The following is a 24,502-nucleotide window of genomic DNA, read 5'->3' on the forward strand; positions in this document are numbered from 1 at the left end:
CTGGCTGAGCTGCGGCTCGGATCTACATTGGAACAGGTAACTTCATCTGTAAAGTCCCGCTGTTTTAGTCCCATGCATGAGGAAGAATGAAACTCGCGTCCATAGTCGAGTGAAGAAGACAACCCCTCCTCGGCTGCTCCCTGCCTCTCCGCCAGCAGTCCCAGGCAATGCGAGCGTGCATGACGTCAGTGGGAATGTGGGAAACCAATGCGCACTCCTGATTGGCTGAAGTGGGGGAGCGGGGCGTTCCCGGGGAGGTGCGCATTGTTGAATTGACCAATGACAGAAGAAATGATAGTTACCTTGGTTACCAATTTTGTCAACCCATACACTGCAAAGAGGGTTTAGCACAAGGTAAGCTAGGTAGCTCAGTGGCTAAATGTTCATTTTACTCGCATAGAAAACAATTAATACTAGTCGTGTGTGCTTAATTTAGTTGTATATTAAGGCTATGTAAAACGTAAACGTGTTTGTTCACTGTTTAACTATTTGTCTGTGAGTTATTTGACAAGAGAGTTGACACCTTTCAAGCTAATGTTTTGCTGTTTTTTGTTTGTATTTTAACTGATAAATGTCTGTCCTAGAGTCCAACTTGAATTTTTAATTGCTTGTTGTCTGAAAAAGCCTGATATCCAAAGCTGGTAAACTGAATTATCAGCGCTTTGACTGGAAAGTGGGGTAGTTGTGTATCCAACTGGCTTTAATGCTACACAAGCATGACCATGGATTACTTGAAAATCAATGGCTAATTTTAGGCTGCTATTATGCCCTGAATCCAAAGGTTATCTTAGTGTTACAATGTGAAAAATTATAATCTCACTGTCCAAAACAAGAAGCATCTGTGTGTCCTTGAGAAAAAATAGCAATCTTCAATAGATCCAGAATAGAGCACCAGTTTTCTTTCAGTCATAGATGAATCCATTCATGCATACTTTACGCCAGCCCTTATATATCTACAATACTAATCCAAAACAAAGTCAAAGAGATGTTCCAGCAGCATATATCACACTGTGTGCACCATCTGTCCCTTCCAAACACCAAAGCTCATGAGTGTCAACTGATATTTCTCAACAATGTCATACAGACCTTGACGACAAAGATAGGTTTTTAATGGGCCTTTGTTATACTTTGGTCTGTGCACCAATAGAGCTATGGACCAGTGCAAGTAAAATGTCTTTTTTAAGACTTTATATTTTTTACATGTAACAATTTCTTTATTTTGAAGGTACTGTAGCACATGGACATCAGCCTCTACAGTCATGAGTGGAAGGGATCTACAAACATTCATCACAAACTACAAGGCTGAAGATGTGGGTAAGTTAGTGGAAAATGGGACTCAAGCGTTCCTGACTTGGGACATAGTGGCTCACTGAACTGTAGAAATAGGTTTGACCTAAAGTCCCCATGTTCTCCAGGTGCTGTCAAGTCTTTGATGTTTTTGTCAGAGGCATCATTGCTTGTGTTTATTCACCTGCCTCCTTCAGTCACAGCTGAACCACTCAGAACTGTCTGACACAGTTAGATTGCTCGCAGCAACCCACCTCCTCCTGTGCAATAATTTCTGAATTACGCATACAATCCATTAGTGCCCTACTGGGGCTGTTCCTCTAGCTCTGCCTCGATTTTCTTCTTTGCTGAAGTCAGCATAAAGATTTTTCTTCAGACGGGGATTTTTCAAGAATTTCACTGATCCTAATTCAGCCATATCATTTGCTTTCATCCATGCAGAAAAACTGACACAGCGAATGAAAAATGGTTTCGGCAGCTCAAAGTACAAACCGGCTGAATATAAACGACTTGAAGCTATTGTTGATGCCAAACGCCTGGAGTCCGATCTGATTGGACAAAAGGTAAATTCTGAATTTTGTTATCGTCTCTGTGCTTAATACATGAATGTTTCTGCAAAATCTATTCCTGCTACATTTAATAGTGCTTCAGCTGCAAATAAGGCAGAAAGTGCAACAACACTACTCATTACTCGCCACAGCAAGAGTGTGGACTAACAAAAACCTGAATTTGATGTGAGGTGATAAAACAGCATGTCTCCAATAGTCGTAAATAGTGTAATTTCTCATTGTTTGTCTACCTTTTTTCCTCCTCTTTCATGCACACCCCACACTTTAAAGGGATTTAATTCCACATGAAACAGGCATTGCATAATGTTGGCAGTTGGTCCAACAACATGAAACAGAGCAGTAATATCACTGCCATACAGAACAGCATTGCCATGAATATTCATTTGCCTGCCTGTGGTTTTCTATAAACATGTTTGAAGTTCATAGTCATGTGACTCTGAGCGGAGCAAAAAGTTAATGCTGGGGGCAATGGAGATTAAACTGTTAGACCTGTGTTGTTTTAATTGGTAAACTGTGTCAGAAGCCTTTTAGCGTCATTATTGTTGCCTATGGCTCCTTCCAACCGGGCTCTCTGTATAACCTAGATAAGGCAGGCTATACTCACATTCGGTTGGCCTGCTGAAAACCAGGCCTTTTGAGCATCTCCCAGTGGTGATGTGATAGAGGATAAAATAAATGACCATGAGTAGCCTCGAGCATGGGATCATTTTTGATTTCCATGAAGGATCTGGCAGCATCGGACACTAAAAGCTGAGCAGTACTGTACTATACAATACTACACCACATACATATTTATGTATGTGGGGACATTATAAAAATAAGGGTGAAAAGTTTTTGATAATACACAGTTTTGCCTCATTAATGCTACTGATTTTGCTACTGATTGTGCATATACAAATATATTTCAGCCCAGAATTTTAAAATGTTTTTACAAAAGGATTTAAAGTTCCCAAGAATAAAGTTTTAAAACCTATAAAATGGAAGAATACATTTTAATTCCTACAAACCCATGGTCTACCCGCACAGGTATTTTCCCTTCTTCTGCCTGATTGTACTCCTTCTTGAGGAGCGTGACTATGCATACGAACTGAAAAAGATAAACATTTCACCTGTAGTTTTGTTGCCACTGTTTGGGAGATAGATCTCTATCAGTCTACCCTGTTTGTGAAATTTGGTCACCATAATTATTGCCAATGTGAATCTACACTGTTGTCAACCCGTGCAGAGGTCTGATCAGCGTGAAAACACCTGCGCGGATGTACATGTGAAAGAGTAATTGCACAACGCACATTTTCTCCCACTTCTCTTAAGTTAGGTATACACTGTGTGATTGTTGTCTGTCTCAGTCAAAAGATAACCAGTGTGAAAGAATTTGGCCTGAGCTCCAAAACGGTGGTCCCACAATGCAACAGTGTAACAACAATTGCGACCGACATTAGCCAGCGACAACATGACGGTGTCATACATTTAGGAGGAATATCTCTCAGTTGGATTGCCGCTGTGACCAAAGTCCTGAAACCAGCCAACAGGAACGCAGCATGAAATGATGCGCTACTCCATGCAATATCACAAATACAGATTCCAATTTTACACATGTTGTGTCTGTGCAAAAAGAAAGATCCTATCAGCAGATTGGACAACGCACAAACATACATGTATGTATTCTAAAAAAACATGACACAGTCCACATTCTTGCCCTCTTTACTGGAACATTTTCCAAATACAGTAGTACCAATACTACAAGGGTTTGACTCTTGTTCTTATGCATATCTTGTTGACACTGATGGAGTTTTATACTCACAATGTGGTTTGCAATAAACCTATAAGACCACTGAAGTCTCACAGTCTGTCATGCCATTAAAAAGGACCATAGGACCTTTTCATAGAAATGCAACTGGCCTTTTTCACATTGTGACATGTCCATGTGGGAATAGCATAGGTGTAAATAACAAAATGAATGATTCACAACATCCGCTGCATGTACACCTCAGCCTTACAATGCAGCATGCTTCATTTTATAGATTTATTTATTTGGATCCTTGTCAGCCTCATTAGTACGTGAGAGGACACTGGACATTTTTGATGATGCGAAACAATACAATTATTCTTTTGACGGCATCTCCGTTTATTTGTCACTATCGGGTAACTCTGTCTAGAGGAAGTACTGAAAGAGAGAACATTAGACCAGTACGATCCTATTAGTAACACCTTTGCTTTTTCTACCATGTCAAGTCAAGGTATCTCCTGTGAAAAAGTAAATTAGCAAGCAAGAAATGTATAAAACACAGTGCAGTTTGATACAATGGAAGAGGAACCAAGTATTTACACTATGTCTGGTACAGAGGTATTTTCTATGATAGCAAGGGCTTCTGATTAGAAAAGGTTTGAGTATGTAGACCACATATTTTTTTTTTAGTTTCTACACCTTTAGTGTGGGAGCCTTGAAATATTTATCTTGAAAAACATACCTTACATTTTGTTTATCAATTGAAAGAATGTGATTCACTGGTAAAAGTAATATCTGAAAAGAACTGAAATCTGACTGTTAATCTGAGAAAGAAGATAAAATGGTATTAAATGCATCAAAATGTATAATGTTGGAAGATGCAAATATTAGAATATATACTGCCTGGGCAAAAAAAAAAAGTCGCCACCAGAAAAAAATGGTCACACTCTAATATTTCGCCTTTAGCTTTAATTACAGCACATGTTTGCTGTGGCATTGTTTTGATAAACATCTGCAGTGTCACAAGATTTATTTCCATCCAGTGCTGCATTCATTTTTCACTAAAATCTTGTATTGATGATGGGAGAGTCTGACCACTGCTCAAAGCCTTCTCCAGCACATCCCAAAGATTCTCTATGGTGTTAAGGTCTGGACTCTGTGGTGGACAATCCATAGGTGAAAATGATGTCTCATGCTCCCTGAACCACTCTTTCACAATTTTAGCCTGATGACTCCTGGCATTGTCATCTTGAAATATGTCCGTGCCATCAGGGAAGAAAAAATCCATTGATAGAATAACCTGGTCATTCAGTATATTCAGGTAGTCAGCTGACCTCATTCTTTGGGCACATAATGTTGCTGAACCTAGACTTGAGCAACTGCAGCAACCCCAGATCATAGCACTGCCCCCACAGGCTTGTACAGTAGACACTAGGCATGATGGGTGCATCACTTCATCCGCCTCTCTTCTAACCCTGATGCCCCCATCACTCTGGAACAGGGTAAATCTGGACTCATCAGACCAAATGATCTTCTTCCATTGCTCCAGAGTCCAATCTTTATGCTCCCTGGCAAATTAAAGCTTTTTTTTCCGGTTAGCCTCACTGATTAGTGGTTTTCTTAAGGCTACACAGCTGTTCAGCCCCAATCCCTTGAGTTCCTTTCACACTGTACATGTGGAAATGCTCTTACTTTCACTATTAAACATAGCCTTGAGTTCTGCTGTTGTTTTCCTTCGATTTGATTTCACTAAATGTTCAGGATCAGGATTTTGTTCTGACCACATTTCTTCCTCAAAGACAAAGTTTTTAATAATGCGTTGGACAGTTCTTAACCCAATTTTAGTAGTTTCTGTAATCTCCTTAGATGTTTTCTCTGCTTGATGCATGCCAGTGATTTGACCCTTCTCAAGCAGACTAACGTCTTTTCAACGACCACAGGATGTGTTTTTCAGCATGGTTGTTTAAGAAATGAGAAGCTACTCATTGCATCAGTTGGGGTTACATAACTTGTTGCCAGCTGAAAGATAATCGCCCATGCAGTAATTATCCAATAGGAGGCTCATACCCAAGTTAAATCCAGGTGGTGACTTTTATTTTTGGCCAGGCAGTGTATATAATAGAAATGTAGATTTTCTTCAATTCAATAATTTTCTCTCAATGTTTAAAATGTCTTTTCTAGCTAAACATGCGATTGGGAAGCTGACTGATATAACAGTTAATATTCCACTGATAAGAGTGGATGGATTAGTGTTGCTTGGCACAGTGAGGCTAGAAATTAGTTCATGTAAGTTTCGCTCCAGGCATAGGTTTTGTACACCAACTAAGTTATTAGAAAGCCAGTGCTAATTAAGATCACCTACAACGCATTGCCTGAAATAGGAATGGAATAACCTCAATTTGGCCTTTTTCTTTCAGTGCAGCACCAGTTTCAGATTGAGCGCTATAGATTCCAGATACTATATAATGAATGTCACCCTGTGGGTAAATGTCAAGCACAATATATTCAAACCAGCAGCAACCTCTTGACATGCAGTATAGTCACGACATAAATCAACACCTTAACCCCTTTAGATTTCCTACTCATTTGAAAAATATTGCACCCATGTATCAGTTGTGTGAAATTTCCTTTTGAGCAATTATCGGAGCCACTGGCCTGTGTATAAAAAACCCTGATACGAGACAATGAGTCGCTGCACTGAGAGTGCTCTGAAGGAGGGCTCGGATAAAGAAGGAAAACAAATGAGAGTAGATTAAGTCTTCCACCTCCCCGTTCCTCTCTTAACAACATGCCTCATGCGTATCATGCGTGTTTCTACTTGATTATTTTAATTTCCCACTGCTTATTTTGCTTTCATGCTTTAACAGTGACACTGTTTCAGTTGAACAACCAGAGATTATGGGCGTCTTAGAGGCACAATGCTAATAAAGACCAAAGCCTCTAGGAAAACACACTGCTGATGTGCAAAGAAGGAGAAAGCGGCTTGCTTCTAGAAAACTACCTCCTTGCAACATTCTGGTTCACACACTTTATTGTTGTTACACTTTTTCCGGAGTTACAAAATGGCCCTGATAATTGATGCATTAAAGCGCTGCACATAAAGGTTTGTCTGTACAAAGTTAATTGTAGGAGGAAATAAATGTCACGGCCAAAGTGCATTTAAAAGCAAGCACTCCAGCGTTTGCAGTTCCAGGGAAACTGTTTATTCGTGCTGTGCATTAAGCCTTGTCTTATAGGTTCAGAAGACTCGCTGTGCAGCCAAGGCAACCAAGGAGAGCTCCATATTACGGCAGCACAGACAGGTGTGGAGCAGAGAGTGCCCCAGGCTGCAAAAGGCTGAGTAAGAGCCCCCTATTACTCCCTGTCATTATCTGCAGCAGTTTTCTGAATCTGCTATTACACCATGCAGCCAGTCCACTTAAGCTCCATTGCGCCCAGACAGGAACCTTCATGAAAAAATAGGAACAGAAAAAGTTATCAGGGAACAAACAGGAAGGGATTTAAGCAGATTTTTTTTTTGTTGTTGACAGCGTTGACAGTGAATTAAGTCGGCAAACAGAGAGAAGTGCGAGGTTATAGCTGCGTGGAGACAGAGGGGTATACTGAATGGTGGAAAACTGCGCCTCTGTGCGCTGAGGCGGGAGTGTGGGATCGGGGTCCCAGCAGTGTCATGCCTTGTGAAGTGAGAAGGGCAGCACTAGCTCTGGGGTGCAGCTTGTTTGGCTGCGTAATGACTGTGTCTGAGCCACCCAAGGTTAATGATGTACACAAGCGCGAGTCCCAGTAATGAGCCTAGTCATAAAGATGTGCCACCGCTTGCGACTCTCCACATATATCGAGCTAAATTACCTCGGGATTCAGAAGCCACATTGTCAGACGAGGAAACAGGCAAAAATATCTCTATGGTTACACCTTTTTTTTTCCAGAATCATGCCAACCCCTAGGCTAGTTAGTTAGAAGTAAACAATTAGTGTATCTCCATCCACAGGCCTATTTGTACAACACTGCCCACAGCAACGAGATATCCAGCCCCCAGCTTTTGTCAAACTTTAGTCTGCAAGTCTAGTCAGTAATTGTTTGTGTGATAGATGACCCATCCCCATCTCCAAAACAACCTACTGCAGTAGTCAGTGCTGTGATAGAAAGTAACAAATTAGAGTAATTCAGTTCAGTACTACTTTACATGGTTGTATTTCAGTGCACTTTGAGGACTATTATATTACTTTTTTACTTATTTTGCCGCATTGAGATTATCTTTAATGTATTATTCTGAAATTTGCTATTTGGCATAATGTCATAAGGTAATTTGTATGTAATGATTTGTGCATATGTGCAGTTCATTTACCCCTGTTGTGCATATTCAATAAGTATATTGCTAAATCAAGTCATAGCTGCATAAATGTATTGGACAATTTGTCCTTTTATTGTTGTAAAGTGAATAATTTCTCCTGACTCCTGCATAAATGGAGCAGATAAACATTATGCCAGTTTGCTGAAGAAATTATAAAACCAGCATTTCAAACATCAAATGTCCAGGTAGCTGGATTTGCTTAGCAAAATCCCTAGCTAATAGACAATGTCAGAAATGTTTGAGGGTTTTTCTTTCCAGTAAGCATTTGGACAAAGCATAATTATCTTAATGTGTGCAATGTTTTAAAATATCATGTTAAATTGACTAATGTTTTTCTGTTTACCACAACATTCTGTCATTAAACAGGGAGAAGGCTGAGAATGACCTCCATGATTTTCTAGAGCACATCAGGCCAATCAGTATAACAGACACTGCCATCTTCTCACTGAAAGAATATGGTACATTACACCTACAGTTTTTCAGTCCATGTGTGTCACCATCAGTCTGTGCTAACATGCGCATGTTTTTGGGGTACAGAGCTGTTTCTTGAGAGGGAACGGGAGGCATTCAGGATCGCCACTGTAGAGCCTGTTCATCAGCTCAGGGATGACTTGTGCTTCAGACTGGACGAAGTACAACAGCAGCAACTCCCCATGCATCCATCTGACTGGGAACAAGTAATACAACAGGTATCTGGGTGATATGAAATAACGACGTGACTGAACGTCCGCAAATGAGACCTCTGTAAGTCTGATAAAGTTCGCCTTTAACAGAGCTTTATTTGTCAGAGGCAGAATCTGTAAATGTGTCACAGAAAACATGATGCACAGTGCATAGTTTTTACTGTAGCTTGTGCAGTTGTTCAGCTTTTGAGAATACTGAGTTGCATTTCATAACATCTGTCCTTGGCTGTCAGCAAAAGGTTTGACGGTGTTTTATCTTGTCAGAACGCTGAAGGCCTTCATCAGTGAATCTTAGCTGTGTGCACTCTGCAGGTACCAGACCAATTTAGTTGGTCCTGCACATCTAACCCAAGTTTAAACTGCCCTGCTTTTTCCACACGAGCTCAGCCTGTGCACAGCATCATTCACTCACCACGAAGTATCTTGTTTGTTGGATACCCACAGTCCCTAAGTCATCAATTCTGACTTTGACTCTCAGAGGCTTTTTTGCAGGCTCTAGAGATGAATGCTGAGATTAAGGAGTTAGCTGGGGTCTTTAAAAACAGACCATACTTGGAATGAAGCGTCTGCCAGCCACTTTGTCGGCTCTCTGTTGCTCACTCATGCTTGTTTCTTTCCCATGACCTCCTCTTCTCTTTTTGGCCCGTAGCCCCCTCCACCTGACTGCTTTTTTCTTTTTACTTTGTCCTTTTTTCCTATTCCGCTTCTCTCCTCACAACAAACCAAAGGAGAGAACATTAACTGTGTAATTACATCCCTGGGTGTTTTAAACAGAAATTAATCTGTCTACGATGCTAAAGATGGACACAAAGGAGATTGAAGGCAGCAAGGACAACTCACCTTATGCCATGTTTGTGGCTGTTAAAGATGTAATTTGAATAAGGTTAAAGCTAACGGTCTAATAGTCAAATTACATTTCTCCTTTATCACTATTTTTGTGAAGTAAACAAGGCGAGTTTTCCCACAGCTGCTGGCTTCAGTTAATGTCGTCTCTGTATGAAAGAGATTATGCGGTTTATCAGCTAGATAAAACCAGACAAAAGCTAAACACACTCTCACATACAAGAAGGCGTGTAATTGTCCACTTATGCACATATAAATGAAAAAATGTTGGTGTTGGATTTGAAAAAAAAAATAATATTTATATTTTTAAGCGTTGCACTACAGAAGTTGTCAGGTGATTTTTTTTCCCCCTGCCTCTTTTCAAATGCATTAACCACCCTTAGTAACCCTAGCTTCTGAAGTCACAACAATACATTAAAGTTGCATCAAACAGCAAATTTTCTGTTGTTGTTGTTGTCGTTGTTTTATACTCTGGCATCATTTTACTATAGAATGAGTACAGTTCATTACTGCTGATACAGGACACCAGAAGATGCAACACTGCCTCTGACTGTGAAGTGCTGAAGTCTGGTGTAAATGTTGTAACACATCGGTATCCGCTGTGCAGGCTGAGTGGGCAAAAATAACAGTTTCAAGCCATGACTGTTTCTGGTCTGCTGTCAAGTCTGTAGTCATGCAGAAAGAGTGCCGGTGGTCATGTTGCAAAGGCTAGAGACTGGAGGAAACTGTAAAATCAAATGTCTTATTATGTTGCATTAGGTTCAGTGAGTTGTACAAAACCAACTGATTCTGTGATTGAATTATCACAGAATCAGTTGGTTCTGTGGCAACATTATCTTGGTTGTTTCCTTCTCCACAACTTTGCTAGTCAGTACAGTCTTTGAATAAATAAATAGCTACTTATACTTTAAATTCGAATTTCTGTGCTCCTTTCTTGAGACATAGACTCATTTTCTGCTATACATTGTCTCTATTTCTAACCAGCTGCTTTCCTCTTTGCTGATATGTAGTGTCTTTGAAAATAAACTGATTATCTGGCAAATGTTTCTAAATCTGACTGAAAGAACACGGGGATCTTCAAAGCATTATTGGTAACAGGCGGATTCCTGGAAAGTTGGAGGAAAACTTGAAGATTTGTTTACTGAAGCCGGCTTCCATGGACAGCATAAAGTCAAGCTGTATGACTGATGTGTTTGTTTTCTAAGACTACATTTTCATCTTTGAACCACCAGATAAACTTTGTGAAAGACCAGCAAGGAGAAATAACTGCAAACCTTCACACAGAATACCTTGCCTTGGTGCAAGAGATCAAAGGGCTTGGCTTGGAGGTATGTTTTCCACCGCTAGATTTAGATATCCGGCATTCTGTTCGTCTTTGTCAGATCGCCAATTTGCTAAAAATCGATATATTACAGGTGTATGCAAAAGTTTTGTCCTTGGGAGTCAAAAGAAAGAAATAATTCAAATGTTAAAGTCCCTCCATTGTTTACATACTGCTTGTTTTTTAATTAATTAACAAAACACAATAGGAAGTTAATGAGGTTGTGAATATAATTGTGATGCAGAGGCATTAAAAATTGAGCCTTTCTTCAAATAAGTTTGGTGAACTGTTGGTGAGAGATAAGAATGAGCAGCATTTACTAAAAGTTAACTGTTAAGAATGAAATTAAGAAACAATTAATTCATATGTTAAAGGTCTTCCATTGCTAACATACTACTTGTTTAAAAAAAATTGGTTTTGCATATATGTTGACAGTTTCACTTTCATGAATGACTGCATGACATTTGCATCTAAAATGTTGTGGGTATTCAGTGGAATGAATTCTTCTCTATATCTGTGTAATATGTCCTGATCTACTAAGTGATCAGGACATATTACACATTTTAACAATTAACTAAATGTTGTTGTCGGGAAATGCTGCTTTCCTCCAAACATCTGTCCACCACACTCATTTGAAGAAAGGCTCAATTGCTGCAAGTATTGTATTTGCTTTTACGTACAACTATAAATGAATGAGCTATAGCTTAAAGATGCAGACTATCTCAAATGTGGTCCTATTGTCCTTTGCAGAAATATCCTACAGCATCTTCAGATAAGTTAGTGAACCCGGAAAACATTCCAAAGGAAGTTTTGCAGTCAGATTGCCCTTACCCTGAGCTGAAGGACTGTCTGATCCAGGCCTTCCACTCCCTGTCAGAAAGGTACCAGAGCAGGCTGCAGAGTCTCCAAGAGCAGCTGCAAAAAACTGACAGGTACATAAGCCTGGAGAAAGTGAAGCTTTACTTCCCTTTATAATTCTGAGTGCTTTCACGTTGGTCGAAAAAGAAAAATATTGTTCATTTCTCCAGCTTGTGTGAAATAAGTCTCTGAAAATGGCCTTAATGGCTCCTTTTTTTCCCCGTCATCCATTATGAAAAGCGCGGTGTGACTGCACAGATCAAGATGAAAGATTAAAAACTCCCCGAGACATCAACACCATGTAGAGGCACATTCACTTCCTAGAAGCAATCTGTTGAATAAGACAATTCTTTCTCGCCAGGAGGTTGATTATATCAACGTCTCCAAGTTAATTTTCGCCTTGATTTTCACTTCAAAATGGTTCATCTGAGATGAAATGCAGGCAGGGAAAAGGGATCTCATAGTATTGGTAGTTTATTATTATGTTTTTTTTTTGTGATGATGTACTGTATTGCATCAAATTTGTTTCAGGTTCTGCGGCTGGTGTCCACACGATCATGAACACTTCCAGTTCACATTGTCTATGTACACTCAGGACATATCCAACCACAGAGTTCTCTGCATGGACCTGCTGATGAGACTGTTCCCTGAGAAGACGAGACAAGAACTGGTCAGTACTTGAGCAGGAAAAGACAAAAAAATCTAATTAGTTTAATTCCTTTAAAAAACAGACTGATACATTACCCAAAATGTGTTGTGAGAGGAGTAAGAATAGATGAAACACCCCTGAAGAAAAAAGCAGGAGGAGCCTAATTAAGTTACAGTGGTGTTGTGTTTGTTTGTGAAGTGAAATACGGTCAATAAGTGTCAACTTTAACCCAAACCAACAATGGCATAACTGAAACTATTAAGTACAGTGTACAACAAAATGCAACAACCTCTCACCACACAGAGGAAGTAAACGGCTAAGCTGAGCACAGAATGCATCACACAGGCAGTCCAAACGCTGCCCAGATCAATCCGTTTCTTTCAATTTGTTTTGAACCCACTGGAACAGAATGGGCTTTCTTTCCCTACCTTGATGCACAAGGGGTAACGGTTGTGCTCTGCCACCTGCTCCAGGGTGGGAGACGCAGAAGAAAGAGAGACAACAGCACATGTATAAGAAACGTGCACGCTCGTGGCATGTAACAGGGTAGATTTATCAAACAGACGCAGTCATGCACACGGTGATGCACACAGTCCGGTAGCTCTTGGCCTGGGAAAATGGAACCTCGGGTTTCGAACTGCTGGTTTGAGAAGATGAGATTCGAAGACAAGGCCTTGACTTCTATTGTAAATTTGTTTCTTCTTCAGTTTTGTTTTTTGTTTTTTTTTTGTTTTTTAAGGCTAATGACTAATCATTTAATTGACAATTTCAGGGCAGAGTAGTAAACAGGGAGATAATTGTTTCAGACTTGCTTTGTTTATTCAGGGTCATTTTTCTGTGAGAAATTATCTTTTTTTTTTTTTTGTGGGGAGTTCTTTTCCCTCTCACATAGTCATAGTCACTTGTGAACCTGACCAATGCAAACAACAGTTTGATCTGCTGACCAGTGAACAACTCAGGGTGATTAGATCAAGAACCAAATTGGTCCTGGGGTAAATCTCAGCCATTACTGAAAAATTACCCTTTTAGTTTTTTCCACAGCTGCTCCGAAAAAAACCCACACATACACTGTTTCTTACATGCGCATATTGTGTATTAAGCTGCAAACGTCCACACGCACCCATCTAAAAATGTACCTACCCCCTCTGCTCTGTCAGAGGCAGACCTGCAGTGTGAGCCCCAGGCTCCCTGATCAATGTAGCTCACTACCCTGAATCGAGCAGAGACACAGATAAGCCTGGACAATGATCTGCTCAGCACGCTGCAGGATGTGCCATGTCACCCACTGTGGACAATTCGCTCACACCATTGCCTCGCATCACCATGACAACCGCCAGGCCCTTTCTCCTCCCTCACTGGCACCCAGAGACCTGTCCTCATATCAGTTCCAGCTGGGTGCTGCATTTAGAGCTGTTCATCGTTCATCCTTGTGGGTGGAGGGGTGGGGGTTGCAGGGAGGAGAGATGTCTTTCTCCACGCTCTTCACCTCCTCAGAGAGTCTAAGAGTTGCTGTAGTTTTGACTCCACCTAATTCAGCTATTAGTCATGATTAAGCCGGCTTCCGTGCAGTGGATAATCAGCGTGAACAATAGACTGGTTTGCTAGCCCCCTTGTGATTAGGAGCATAAATGCTTTTCTGCCATCATGTTTGTAAAATATAAACCTTGTGGTTTTATACAGGCTTTTCTTTGGTGACAGTCTAAATTTAAATTGCATTGATTAGTGTCTAGTAAGCCCAAAAGATTGGTGCCCTAGTTGAACTAAGCTGTGAATTTATGACTCTATTAAAAATAAAATGAAACAAAAAAATAATTGTTACTGGCAGCAGTGTGGTTTGTGCATATATTTCTCTTGTATTTGTTTAGGAAAAATAGTATTCCCATAGCTCTTACAGACATATGAAAGCATTGGAAATCCGATAGTTTTAGTTCATTTATGGAGTCAGTCTCTTTGCTCTTACCCGTGTTGATTTTTTATTTTTTTTTACTTCAGAGCATTGAAGGTCATTTCTGTTTGAGCTTTAATATTTTGATCGCTCACCATTATGTGCCATCTGCGAACAATCATTTCAGACTGATGGCTTCATTTTCTGTTGCCTTTGTCAGGCCCCTTTAGTTAGACGGAAGGTGTGAAGCGGAGAGTTTATGTATTATAACACTTTGAGAGCCTTGGTGATAAATCAGCTCCTATGTTCTCTGCAGTTCCTCATTTTCTTTCTCTGATTCTAAAGAAAAAAATATTCAAAGGAAAGTAGAGCAAAGGCAGAGGGTCTGTTAGTGATGTGGTCGGCCTGCTTAATCCCAAGATATTTGAAATGAATGACTTCTTGCAGCAGGTTGCTTGACCATGGCCAGTAAAGTGCATCGGCAAAGTGCCACTTTAGATTGCGTCTGCCAGTGTGTGGACATGTTTTCTGTATTACTTTTGCTGACCTGAAGTGCAGCCAGTATGTCAGTGTCACTTTCAGGTGGTGGTACTCCAGCTAGCGTTGAGTGGAGATCTCCCTCTGCTGGATGGGGCACTTTAGTGTCAATTATCCCAAAACAAGTAGGATGCTAACCAGCAGAGTACCAGCAGGATTTCATAGTAAGGATCTCATAACTTGCCAGTATTGGAAATTATTCAAACCCCATACTATTTCTGACTATCCATCCATATTTATTTTCTCTTCTTTGTATTACTCTCTGCTCATGGAGACAGCTCTATGCTGTGGATGTAGCAACTGAAAAGTGTTGTGTTGTGACACTTTAAAGTGTGCACTGCAGACACCATGTTTCTACAAACATGATGAGTGTATTTCCTAAGGTGCACGCGCGCCTGTGAGCAAAGAGACACTACACGATGCGTGGAATCATGCATGCGCACACCTACTACGCTCATGGTTACTCGCTTCTCAGAAAACACAAAGAGGGCAAGGGCAGTGAAGGAGAGGACAAGGGAAGAATAAAGGTGCCTCTTCCTCAAGTTCCAAAGTTGTGCATTAATAAACAGGACTTGCTTGACTGCCTCCGGCACTTCTGTTCCGATGGCAGGTCTGTCAGCTCACTCATTTTCAATAAAACCAGTCAGCCGTCTAATGCCTTCCCACCGTCAGTTAGCCGCTATTAGCCCATAGATGAATATCATTCCCTCTGTTCCAATGAAGCAGCCAAGTGGTGCAGCCTCTGTGTGCGCTGACACAATGATGAATAGCCATAGGCAGCCCTCACACAGAAAGGAACTGTTTTCCTTCAGGACATTTCACAGCCAGGAGAGAAGGGAACATTTTATGCACCGGCTAGAGTTAGATCTGACACAGAGTTGTCCCCATGGTCCTGCTGCCATGATTGGAGACGGTATATCACGGAGGGACGTTTGTAGATTTCCGTTAGCATGCCATCCATCAGATGCATAATGCAGTAGAGATGTCACTTCACTATTCCACACTGAGTTCCTCATCGATGATATTGCTTGCAAGTGAAATACATTCACTAATGCCTTTGTCCATTCTCGCTGATCTTCCAGCTGGAGCATGAACGTGTGTGGGACTTGCAGCGCTTCGCCCAGGCACAGCTCAATGTATTGACCCAGCAGTGGCAGCGGGACTGGGACGAGCTGCTGGCCAAGGCCCTGGTCACCCTGCAGGAGGCTGACCATGCCCACCAGGAGGAGCTGGAGCTCCACAGAGACCGCCAGCACCAGCAGGACATCTGCTTGCATCTCAGAGAGAAGGTCGGTGCCTGTTATTCAATTACGTCAGAAGTTGTTAGATGTTTTTGGAACGTTTTCGACTTTATGAGACAGGTCTGTAGCTGCAGCCCATATTTAATCCCTGCTGGAAGTAGATCTGTAGCTTTGATATTAGATGTGTTCACTGTTCTGTAACTTACTCTGTAGTCTTCTTTTCTTCTTTTCTTTTTTATAAGGCACACTCTTATTTGGTAGCATTGATGGATTTTAGTCGGTTTGCAGTATATATTTCACATAAAGACCTTTCACTCTATCCCTTTCAAACTATCAGATGTCTGGCTGTGATAGTCTGATGTGTCTGCCAGCCGAATCTTACTGCCTTCTTGTGTACAGTATATCTGCTGATGAGGCTGTACATTACGCCCGGCTGCCTGACAGCATCTCTCGCTTTAGCTGCCACTTGGGATGGGCTGTGAATGCAAACAAGCTAATAAGGATGGTCTTGCAAACATGATGTTGTTGTCTCCGAGGGGTGCTAGTTCACATTCACACAACAAACAAGTTACTCATGTGGACAAATCCATGTGTTGTTGATATAGTGCCGTACAAATTGCATTTGCTTTGCCTGCGTGTTTTTAAAAGAATGGTGATTATGTCCTGTGGCTGGTTAGACGCACTGATGTATGAGGCAGGGCCGGCGTGGGCCAACACCACTGAGACTCATTTTGTCAAATAAAAGCACAGTCATTGTTTTGTTGTTTTGCAAACACGAGAAGCACAGCGTAGTTTAATTATTGAGGAATTTGTTGAAGCACATGTATGACTACACTGTATGTCAGGAGCATTCACAGTCAAGTATGGTGTGAGGCAAACCGACAAGCCTAATGCAGGTATCTTTTCTTGGGTTCCCATGTTTGGATGACAATATTTGACAACCTCCACCCCTTCTTATGCTCCTTGTTTTGTACAATAGATGATGATAGATACCTCTGTTGCATATTGCACTGCCATGTTTCCACAGTAACCCAGAAGGGACAAATCAAACATACTTGCTCTAGAGACGGCATGTTGCTACTTCAAAGGTAGATGCCACTAAGTGAGACACACTGGTCCTTTAAATGTTGAAATGTTTCTTGGAAAACAAGTTTTGTGAGAGTTGTGGCAACAAGAAATCGTGGAATGTTAATGGAATTCAGTGAGTTGTAGAAATTATATACCAAAATACCTTTGGCAGCGCAAAGTGGGTGGGAACTACTAATCTTTACTTTGAGGCCACATAATTGACAGCCAGTGGGAGCAACTGATACAGTTGACTCATGACCTAAACCCATATGTTTGCCACAGGGAAACACTGTGACTTCGGTTCCTACTTGGATGAGTGAACCCAGGTGGAGCGGCAGCATCACTGACCGTATTTTTCTTTTCAAACAGAAATGCACTGACAGCAAGAAGAGTTAGTTCTTGGTGATCAATATTGTACAAGTTTAAACTAAAACAAAAAACTGTGTGAATTATCACTGTTGTGTTGGCAAGCTCTATCCACACACTAGCAATATTGTTTTATCCAGAAACATTTGCAGTTCCGAAATATCTGATTCTGAAAAAGGTTACCCAGGTAAGCAGACCCTGGAACGGCCGCTAGTCGCCAACCACAAAGCGACAAGCGAATCGTTTTATATGTGAACAGGGCTTTAGAATACATTTTTTGCAAACACTAAAGTAAAATCCCCTGGTTTTTACTTTATTGTTGTCATTTATCTTTCTTTGCTTTTCTAAACAGTATAGATCTTAAAGGGGAATTACCATCTTTTACAACCTGGAGTCAGTCGTTCGGACGATATTTAGATCTGCGTATATCCAAATAGTGGGAGTGACTGGGGCACCGAAACACAGTCTCTAAATAACGCCTCTTCCGCAAAACTCATTAATTTCGCCAATGATACACTAGTGCTATTCCCCATTGAGTCCGGAGTTACCTGTTATCATCATCCGGGGTCTGCAGCTTGACCTACTAACCTCTGACCTGGATGATGTCATCTCTGAGCGCCGCACGCACCCCGCGCAACTTGTTTACCTGTAATTTGCTACTGATAGTTTTTTGGAACATGGCAGAATATTTTTCCGATTCTGAGGTTGTGGACGACGACTTTGTTTATGATGGACGACCTTACCGTTTTGAGCCAGAGTATACGGATGAGGAGCTCGTTGAAAGGAGGATGCGGAGTCAGAGAGAGGAACAGCTGGCCAAAGAACAACACACCGCTGCACGTCCGCCAATAGATAACAGGTAACTCCGGACTCAACGGGGAATAGCACTAGCGTATCGTAACAAAATATTGGTGAAATGAACGAGTTTCGCGGCAGATAATACGTTACTTAGAGGCTGCGTTTCGGTGCCCCAGTCACTCCCACTATATGGACATACGCGGATCTAAATATCGTCCGAACGACTCCAAATGACACCAAAGTTATATGGGTGAGTAAACGATCGTATTTTATGCTAGAAATAAGGTCCAGGTTGCAAAAAACGGTAATTCCCCTTTAAACACGAATGCTCTCTGATTCACTTCATGGTACTTCATGCCTGACACCAAAAAGTGTCTTCTTATGCCTACAACAACAAAAGCTGGAAATAATATTTTTTTTTCATGTAGTCTAGCATAAAGGCTCACGACCTTGTCTTCAAAGGGAAATGTACTATGGTCTACAATCTCAGTTGCTGTTACAGTGCAGATGATTGTATGTCTCAATGTGCAATCGAGGTCACTAGGAGAGAACAACTGACATATAGTAAAATGAAGTAAGCCCTAAATAAGACATAATTATCAATAACACAAAACAGAAGATGAAGTCTACCACCTGGAAGACGTACATTCCTACAGCCTCAAACAAAACAGTCAACAGCTTGCAGATCATCATCATGTTGTTCAGGATTTTTCCCTGCTATTATTATGCAGCTGATTCTTACGTTTAATTGGATGCTTTCACATTTATGCTTTGCTGTGCACTGTCATTTACAACTCAAGGGCAATGATCACTTTACATTCAGTTCTGGCAAAATGGAGCTACTTCAGACACAGCTGCAGCGACTGTGGCATAATAAAGCTGAGTAATATAAAAAAAACATTTTTTTTTCGCAATGACAGAACACATTATTCAAGACAAGCTTCTCTATAATGTATTTCTGAAAATAACAGGAGCCTTTGACATTCAGTTGTTTAGATAAACCCGAGGTAAAACATACATTACCCGCATCAGACTTTAACAAACACACGTCTGAGGTTTGTTTTCATGGCTCTCTTTGGCAAAATAAAATCACAGACATTTTCATCCCCATGACTTATCCTCATCCACGCTTTTTGTGCATGTGCCCACATTTTTGTGGAGGCTCAGATGGACGCCTGTTTGCATCCTGTCTTTCTTTCCGCCGCCTTTATCACCGCGGCGCAGAGACGCAGCGGCGAGACAAGATGGATTCTCCTCCCCGTCGCATCTGCTTCTTTAACGCTTTGGCTTCTGCAGCTGCTCCCTCCGATCCAAACAACTCTCCTGACTCTGCTGTGAGTCAGTCTTGTTGTGTTCAGTGTCTTGTGTAGTTTAGAAGAAGACTGGCGCAGTGCAGCTGGCGGGTCACCTACAAATTTATTAAAATGTGTATTTTATCAACATATCATTTAAGAGTGGCTCATCCTCACTTAAAAATATGCTTGTAGTGTAGATAGATATTCTTGTACCCTCGATTTTTGTAGCCAGAGGGTGGAAAACTCAACTCAAGTCATCTAATAAAATAGAAGTATGCTCTAATCTAATAGACACAAAAAAAAGATTATGGGTTTATGCAAATAACCCTCCATATCTCATCTCCTCCATTGGTTCAGATGAGAGCACACACAGGGTGATTTTTGGTCAGTGCCGGTCAGATTCTGACCTCATTACAGGGAGCGGTGCCGAATTCTGGGGGAAGTGAGCAGGAATCGAGGGTAATTGATTTCAGAGTTAGCTCGTTCTCCTCGGTTTTGGAAAGGGCAAAGCTGTCACACACTGCAGCTTCTTCTTGGGAGCCAGAGATGACTGACAGGATTGTATTGTTTGGACAGAGATGACATTACTGATCTTGAAGGAGTTGTTCGACTTCAGAATGAGCTCCAGATGTGATTGGAATTGTTGTGTTAAGATGAAATGGATGATTGAGATAACTAGTTAACGCTCCGTGCATCGGGAGACCTTGGCTTATTTTCTTTCCATTTTATCACAGAAAGACGGGCTCATCATCAGCTGTTTGTTCTGCGCTATTCTGGCTGTAATTAGCTGCTATTGTTCTTGGTCTTACTGTTCATTCGAGGCCTTTATTCTCTTCTTGCTTTCATTTTACCTCCCACTTATATCTCGCTCCCAGGCATCTTTGATGAGCGATTGTGTTTTCCACATGAGCAAATAAAGCCTGGAGGGATGGAAGATAGCTGCAGCATGCTCAGGTGGGAAAGGGATGAGCGGGCCAGCAGGACTAGCCACACTACAATTGACAAAAGAAAGATTTTCATAAGAAGGGAGATTTTCTTTTTCATGAAACAAACTGTTTATGGGGTTTATTTATGGCCTGATTATCTGCAACCTGTAGCAGTGTAGTGGAATATTCTCCAGGCACTCCCTTTGCTGATCCCCTCTCAGTGGTGTCAGAGTGTCAGTGTCTCTGAAGTCCCTCTGGTGGCTGGTTGGACAGTGCGTGGGCCACACAGTCTTTCCGCTGACAACTCTCTGAGGAGCTAATTGCTCATTTGTGTATAATCTTTCTCCTGCAATGTGATGTATCTGTTATGGACCTCAGGGAAATCGTGCTAGCTGTGGATATACAGCAATTATTGCACGGATCATTTTTCCCATTTCATAATGGACGCTGGTTCTTGTCCATTTAAGATTTCTATAAATCTCATGTATCATTAATGTCACTCAGTGGTTCCTCATACGGAGGGGAAGTGCAAGTTTCTGTCTCGTTTGGGTGATTTGTAGTTTTGCATTTAATCTGTTTCGCTCATCTGTCATATATCTAAGGTTTGCCATTAAATGACCAGCGATGGAAAGTTAAGATGGCTGCTACAACGCCCCCTGACAGAAGACATTTAACTGTACAGTGATGTTAACAAAGGCTTTCAGCCGTCTGCAGTGCGCAGATAAAAAGGACTATCATTCTTTTGTTATTCTGACATATCTGCAGTCTTTTTTTGTGCTACCATGAAAAAGGATGGTGTCCCATTTCCCTTTGAATTCACAGAAAATGAGACTGCGGTGACAAACGACTGTAGACTGTACATAATGACCATTTTATTCCCTTTGTGCTTCCTAAAATGCCTCTTCATCTCTGCCTAAACAAGAAATCATAGAAAATACATTCAGACATTGTGGAAGTTTTAAAGATAGATTTCAGATTATTTTGTCATTATATGTGACCTCAGGCTGCAAATGAACTTAAGACTTTGGAAATAAAAAGAAAGACGGTGTTATCTGTCACATGTTTGTATGTATCTCAAAAAATATGCTCTACAAAAGCACCCACCAGGCTGTTTAGATGTCATATCATCTCTGATGGATTATTGTATGTATTATAATTATGTGATGGTTTTTCTCTCTGCAAAGGGAAAAGGGCATCTCTGATGTGATTTTATGGCTTTTAATGGTAGATGGAGAAATTTCATGAGAAACAATTGCCAGTGGCCAGTATAGATATAAAAATGATTTTTGGACAGTTTTGTTTTTGAAATGTGGATAATTATGAAATATGATCTTTTCCAATTTTGAGAGATGGCAGAAAATATTTACTCATATACATGGTCAGCAGCCACCAGGAAGCTCCTTAATATGGACAGTTAGAAGTGTATTTAAGTCCTCTTCATGTACAAAAAGTTAACATTAGTTAACATTATGTCCTTTTTCAAAGGTTGATGAAGTAATACTGCAAGAAAAGATCATCAGCAAAGGAGTCAATCAATACCAAGGCTTAAGTGTACCACTGACTGAAGTCTATTTAACTATACACTAGAAGTGAATCGAATCATTACTGTCCATCCTTCCATATTCACAAGATCATGCTACACTAATACAATATACTTCTACCATATACAAAAAGTCTTAGTCGATTTACACAAGTATTTTACGTACGTACAGTTTTAAGATTTTTGTCTTAAAACTGTAAGACTTTGTCTTTCTATTTTAAGCTACGTTGTACTTCCACATTTCAAAAGAAAAAAAATGCTTTTGTTAAGTCTTTAAGATGAGGATTTCACTCATAGACTATAAATAAAAATGGGCGACACATCTCTGCTTCCTCCCACTGTACAAAAACGAAGCAAGACTTTCACGGATGTGGATGCTGCCATCTTGTTAATGTGATGTCATTTAGAGCTAGAGTCTGTGCAGCAGTGTAAAATAAGATAAGGTAAGATAGGGCTTTATTTAAGCCAGTGGGAAAAGTATATATATATATATATATATATATATATATATATATATAAAATTTACATATTGCATCAGGTTTAAGTATCTAACCAAAAAGTTGTACAAAATACAACACATTGTTCAACATCAGGGCGGCACAGTGGCATGGTGGTTAGCACTGATGCCTCACACCAAGAAGATTCTGGGTTCGAATCCATGGGCCAACTGGGCCTTTCTGTGTGGTTTGTATGTTCTCCGTGTGTCTGTGTGGGTTCTCTCTGGGTACTCCAGCTTCCTCCCACCATCCAAAGACATGCTGGTTAGGTTAACTGGTGATTTTAAATAGGCCGTAGGTGTGACTGTGAGTGTGAATAGTTGTCTGTCTCTATGTTTTAGCCCTGTGATAGACTGGCGACCTGTCCAGGGTGTACCCCGCCTCTTGCCCGGTGACAGCTGGGATAGGCTACAGCACCCTCTGCGACCCTTAACAGGACAAGTGGTTACAGAAGATGAATGAATGAATGAATGAATGTTCAATATCAAATCAGTGGTTTCTAAACTTTTTGGCTTCTGGCGTCTCACAAACAGTATAAGTGTGTCCCGTGTCCTTCTAAACTTCTCACATCCAATATCCAATATCTCAAAGTTACGGGAACAAAATCCAGTAACTAAAAACATATTTTCAGATCTTTGTTTTTTTTCTTCTTCTTCTCCTTCTTCCCTCTCCCATTAATCATCTCCCCTCCCAGATTTATCTGCTGTCTCTGCAAATAAATCTCTTTATAAAGTATTTCAAATTAGCCCCACGTCCAGCAGCTACAACAGTAACATGCTGCTTACAACACTGATGTATCACTATTGATTTCCAATCCAACAATATATCAGTGAGAGGGACCAAACCTGTACTTTTATTATTTGTTTACTGCTAATACTTGTACTTTTACTTAAGGTATAATTCCTACAGTGCTGTTTAATGCTCAAGTAAATGATCTCAAGACTTACACTTCAGGTTAACACACAGTTACAAGGAAAGAGGTGTGGACAGTCCAGGGAAAATTAAAACTGCTGAAGACTATAATCCTGCCACCATCTTATTGTTCCCTCTCTGTCACTGCTCAGGATTGACCTTACAGATATGAAAATTACATATCGAACCAGGTTTCCGGACAACTAATCCAACAAATGTCTACATGAAGAACATTTCGATGTCTAAAGAAGTATCATGTCGTATCTCCAGTCGCAACGCTGTTAAATAGAACTGGATTAGAGAGCTGGATTGTTTTAAGTCCTTTCTCAAGCACACAGCTGCTGCTTTTTTTTTTTTTTCTCAGGCAGACATCAAGTATGATTGACTTGATGATACTGCCGGTGCTAATGTGTGTGTGACCACGTTAATTTGCAGTTTATTCCTTTGGGGATCCCTAAGCTCTCCTCTGATAGATCTGTAAATCTATCTGCCCGCTCGGAATGCAACACTTCAATACCCGGCACGCCGCAGAGGGGCTGCTGCATAACGAACCTGTCACTCACTACCCAGCAAATGACGGGCCGTGTGTGGGGGTGTGTGTGTGTGTGTGTTTGTGTGTGGGAAAAGTTTTATCTGTTTTTAGATTCTTTTCTAACTGGGTGAGTGAAGCTTTGATTTTTGTGCAAACACGTTCAGTATTAGGACCATTTTGGATCATATTTTGTTGAGGCATCATAGCTCTATCTTTAGTAATAACCGGAATTTTAGAAAGGGGGACTTACATACATTCTGAGATTCATAAGAGATGCTCAAACTTAGATAATGACAAAAACAAGCTAGATCTTTGCTTGTTAAGTTAAAAGCCAATGCTCAAAATCTTTATGGCCGATTCGTTGGAATTGCATCGCCAAACAAAGACAGTGCTCCTCGCTTGAATAGGTTTTGTTTATCCCAGGTCTCAAGCGCAGGGGTTTTCTTTATGATTCAGTGCATTGACGGGTCTGGGGATGATCTCAAACAAAGACACCTCTTTCCCACACTGTGGCAGCCAGTTGTCTCCCTGTGAGTGTTTCTTTCAAAGAAGCTGCTGATGGACAGTAATCTCTTTTTTGTTCCCCCCCCCCCCCCGTGGTGTGTATTTGCATGCACG

The 24,502-nt window shown here is 40.8% G+C and overlaps 1 protein-coding gene across 1 annotated transcript in view; it reads left to right on the plus strand.

Moving 5' to 3' along the window:
• The first annotated feature begins 181 nt into the window (after positions 1 to 181).
• Positions 182 to 24,502, plus strand: part of LOC311487698 (coiled-coil domain-containing protein 148-like) — a 30,083-nt gene continuing 5,762 nt past the window's right edge. The window contains 11 exon segments of the mRNA XM_084544053.1: positions 182 to 332; positions 334 to 354; positions 1,226 to 1,314; positions 1,729 to 1,850; positions 6,819 to 6,922; positions 8,300 to 8,391; positions 8,471 to 8,622; positions 10,692 to 10,787; positions 11,531 to 11,712; positions 12,170 to 12,308; positions 15,792 to 15,998. Coding sequence (XP_084400179.1) covers positions 280 to 332; positions 334 to 354; positions 1,226 to 1,314; positions 1,729 to 1,850; positions 6,819 to 6,922; positions 8,300 to 8,391; positions 8,471 to 8,622; positions 10,692 to 10,787; positions 11,531 to 11,712; positions 12,170 to 12,308; positions 15,792 to 15,998 — 1,257 coding nt within the window. The 5' untranslated portion in view covers positions 182 to 279.

This window comes from Chelon labrosus (assembly GCF_963514085.1).
Source record: "Chelon labrosus genome assembly, chromosome: 5".
NCBI classification, from domain to species: domain Eukaryota; kingdom Metazoa; phylum Chordata; class Actinopteri; order Mugiliformes; family Mugilidae; genus Chelon; species Chelon labrosus.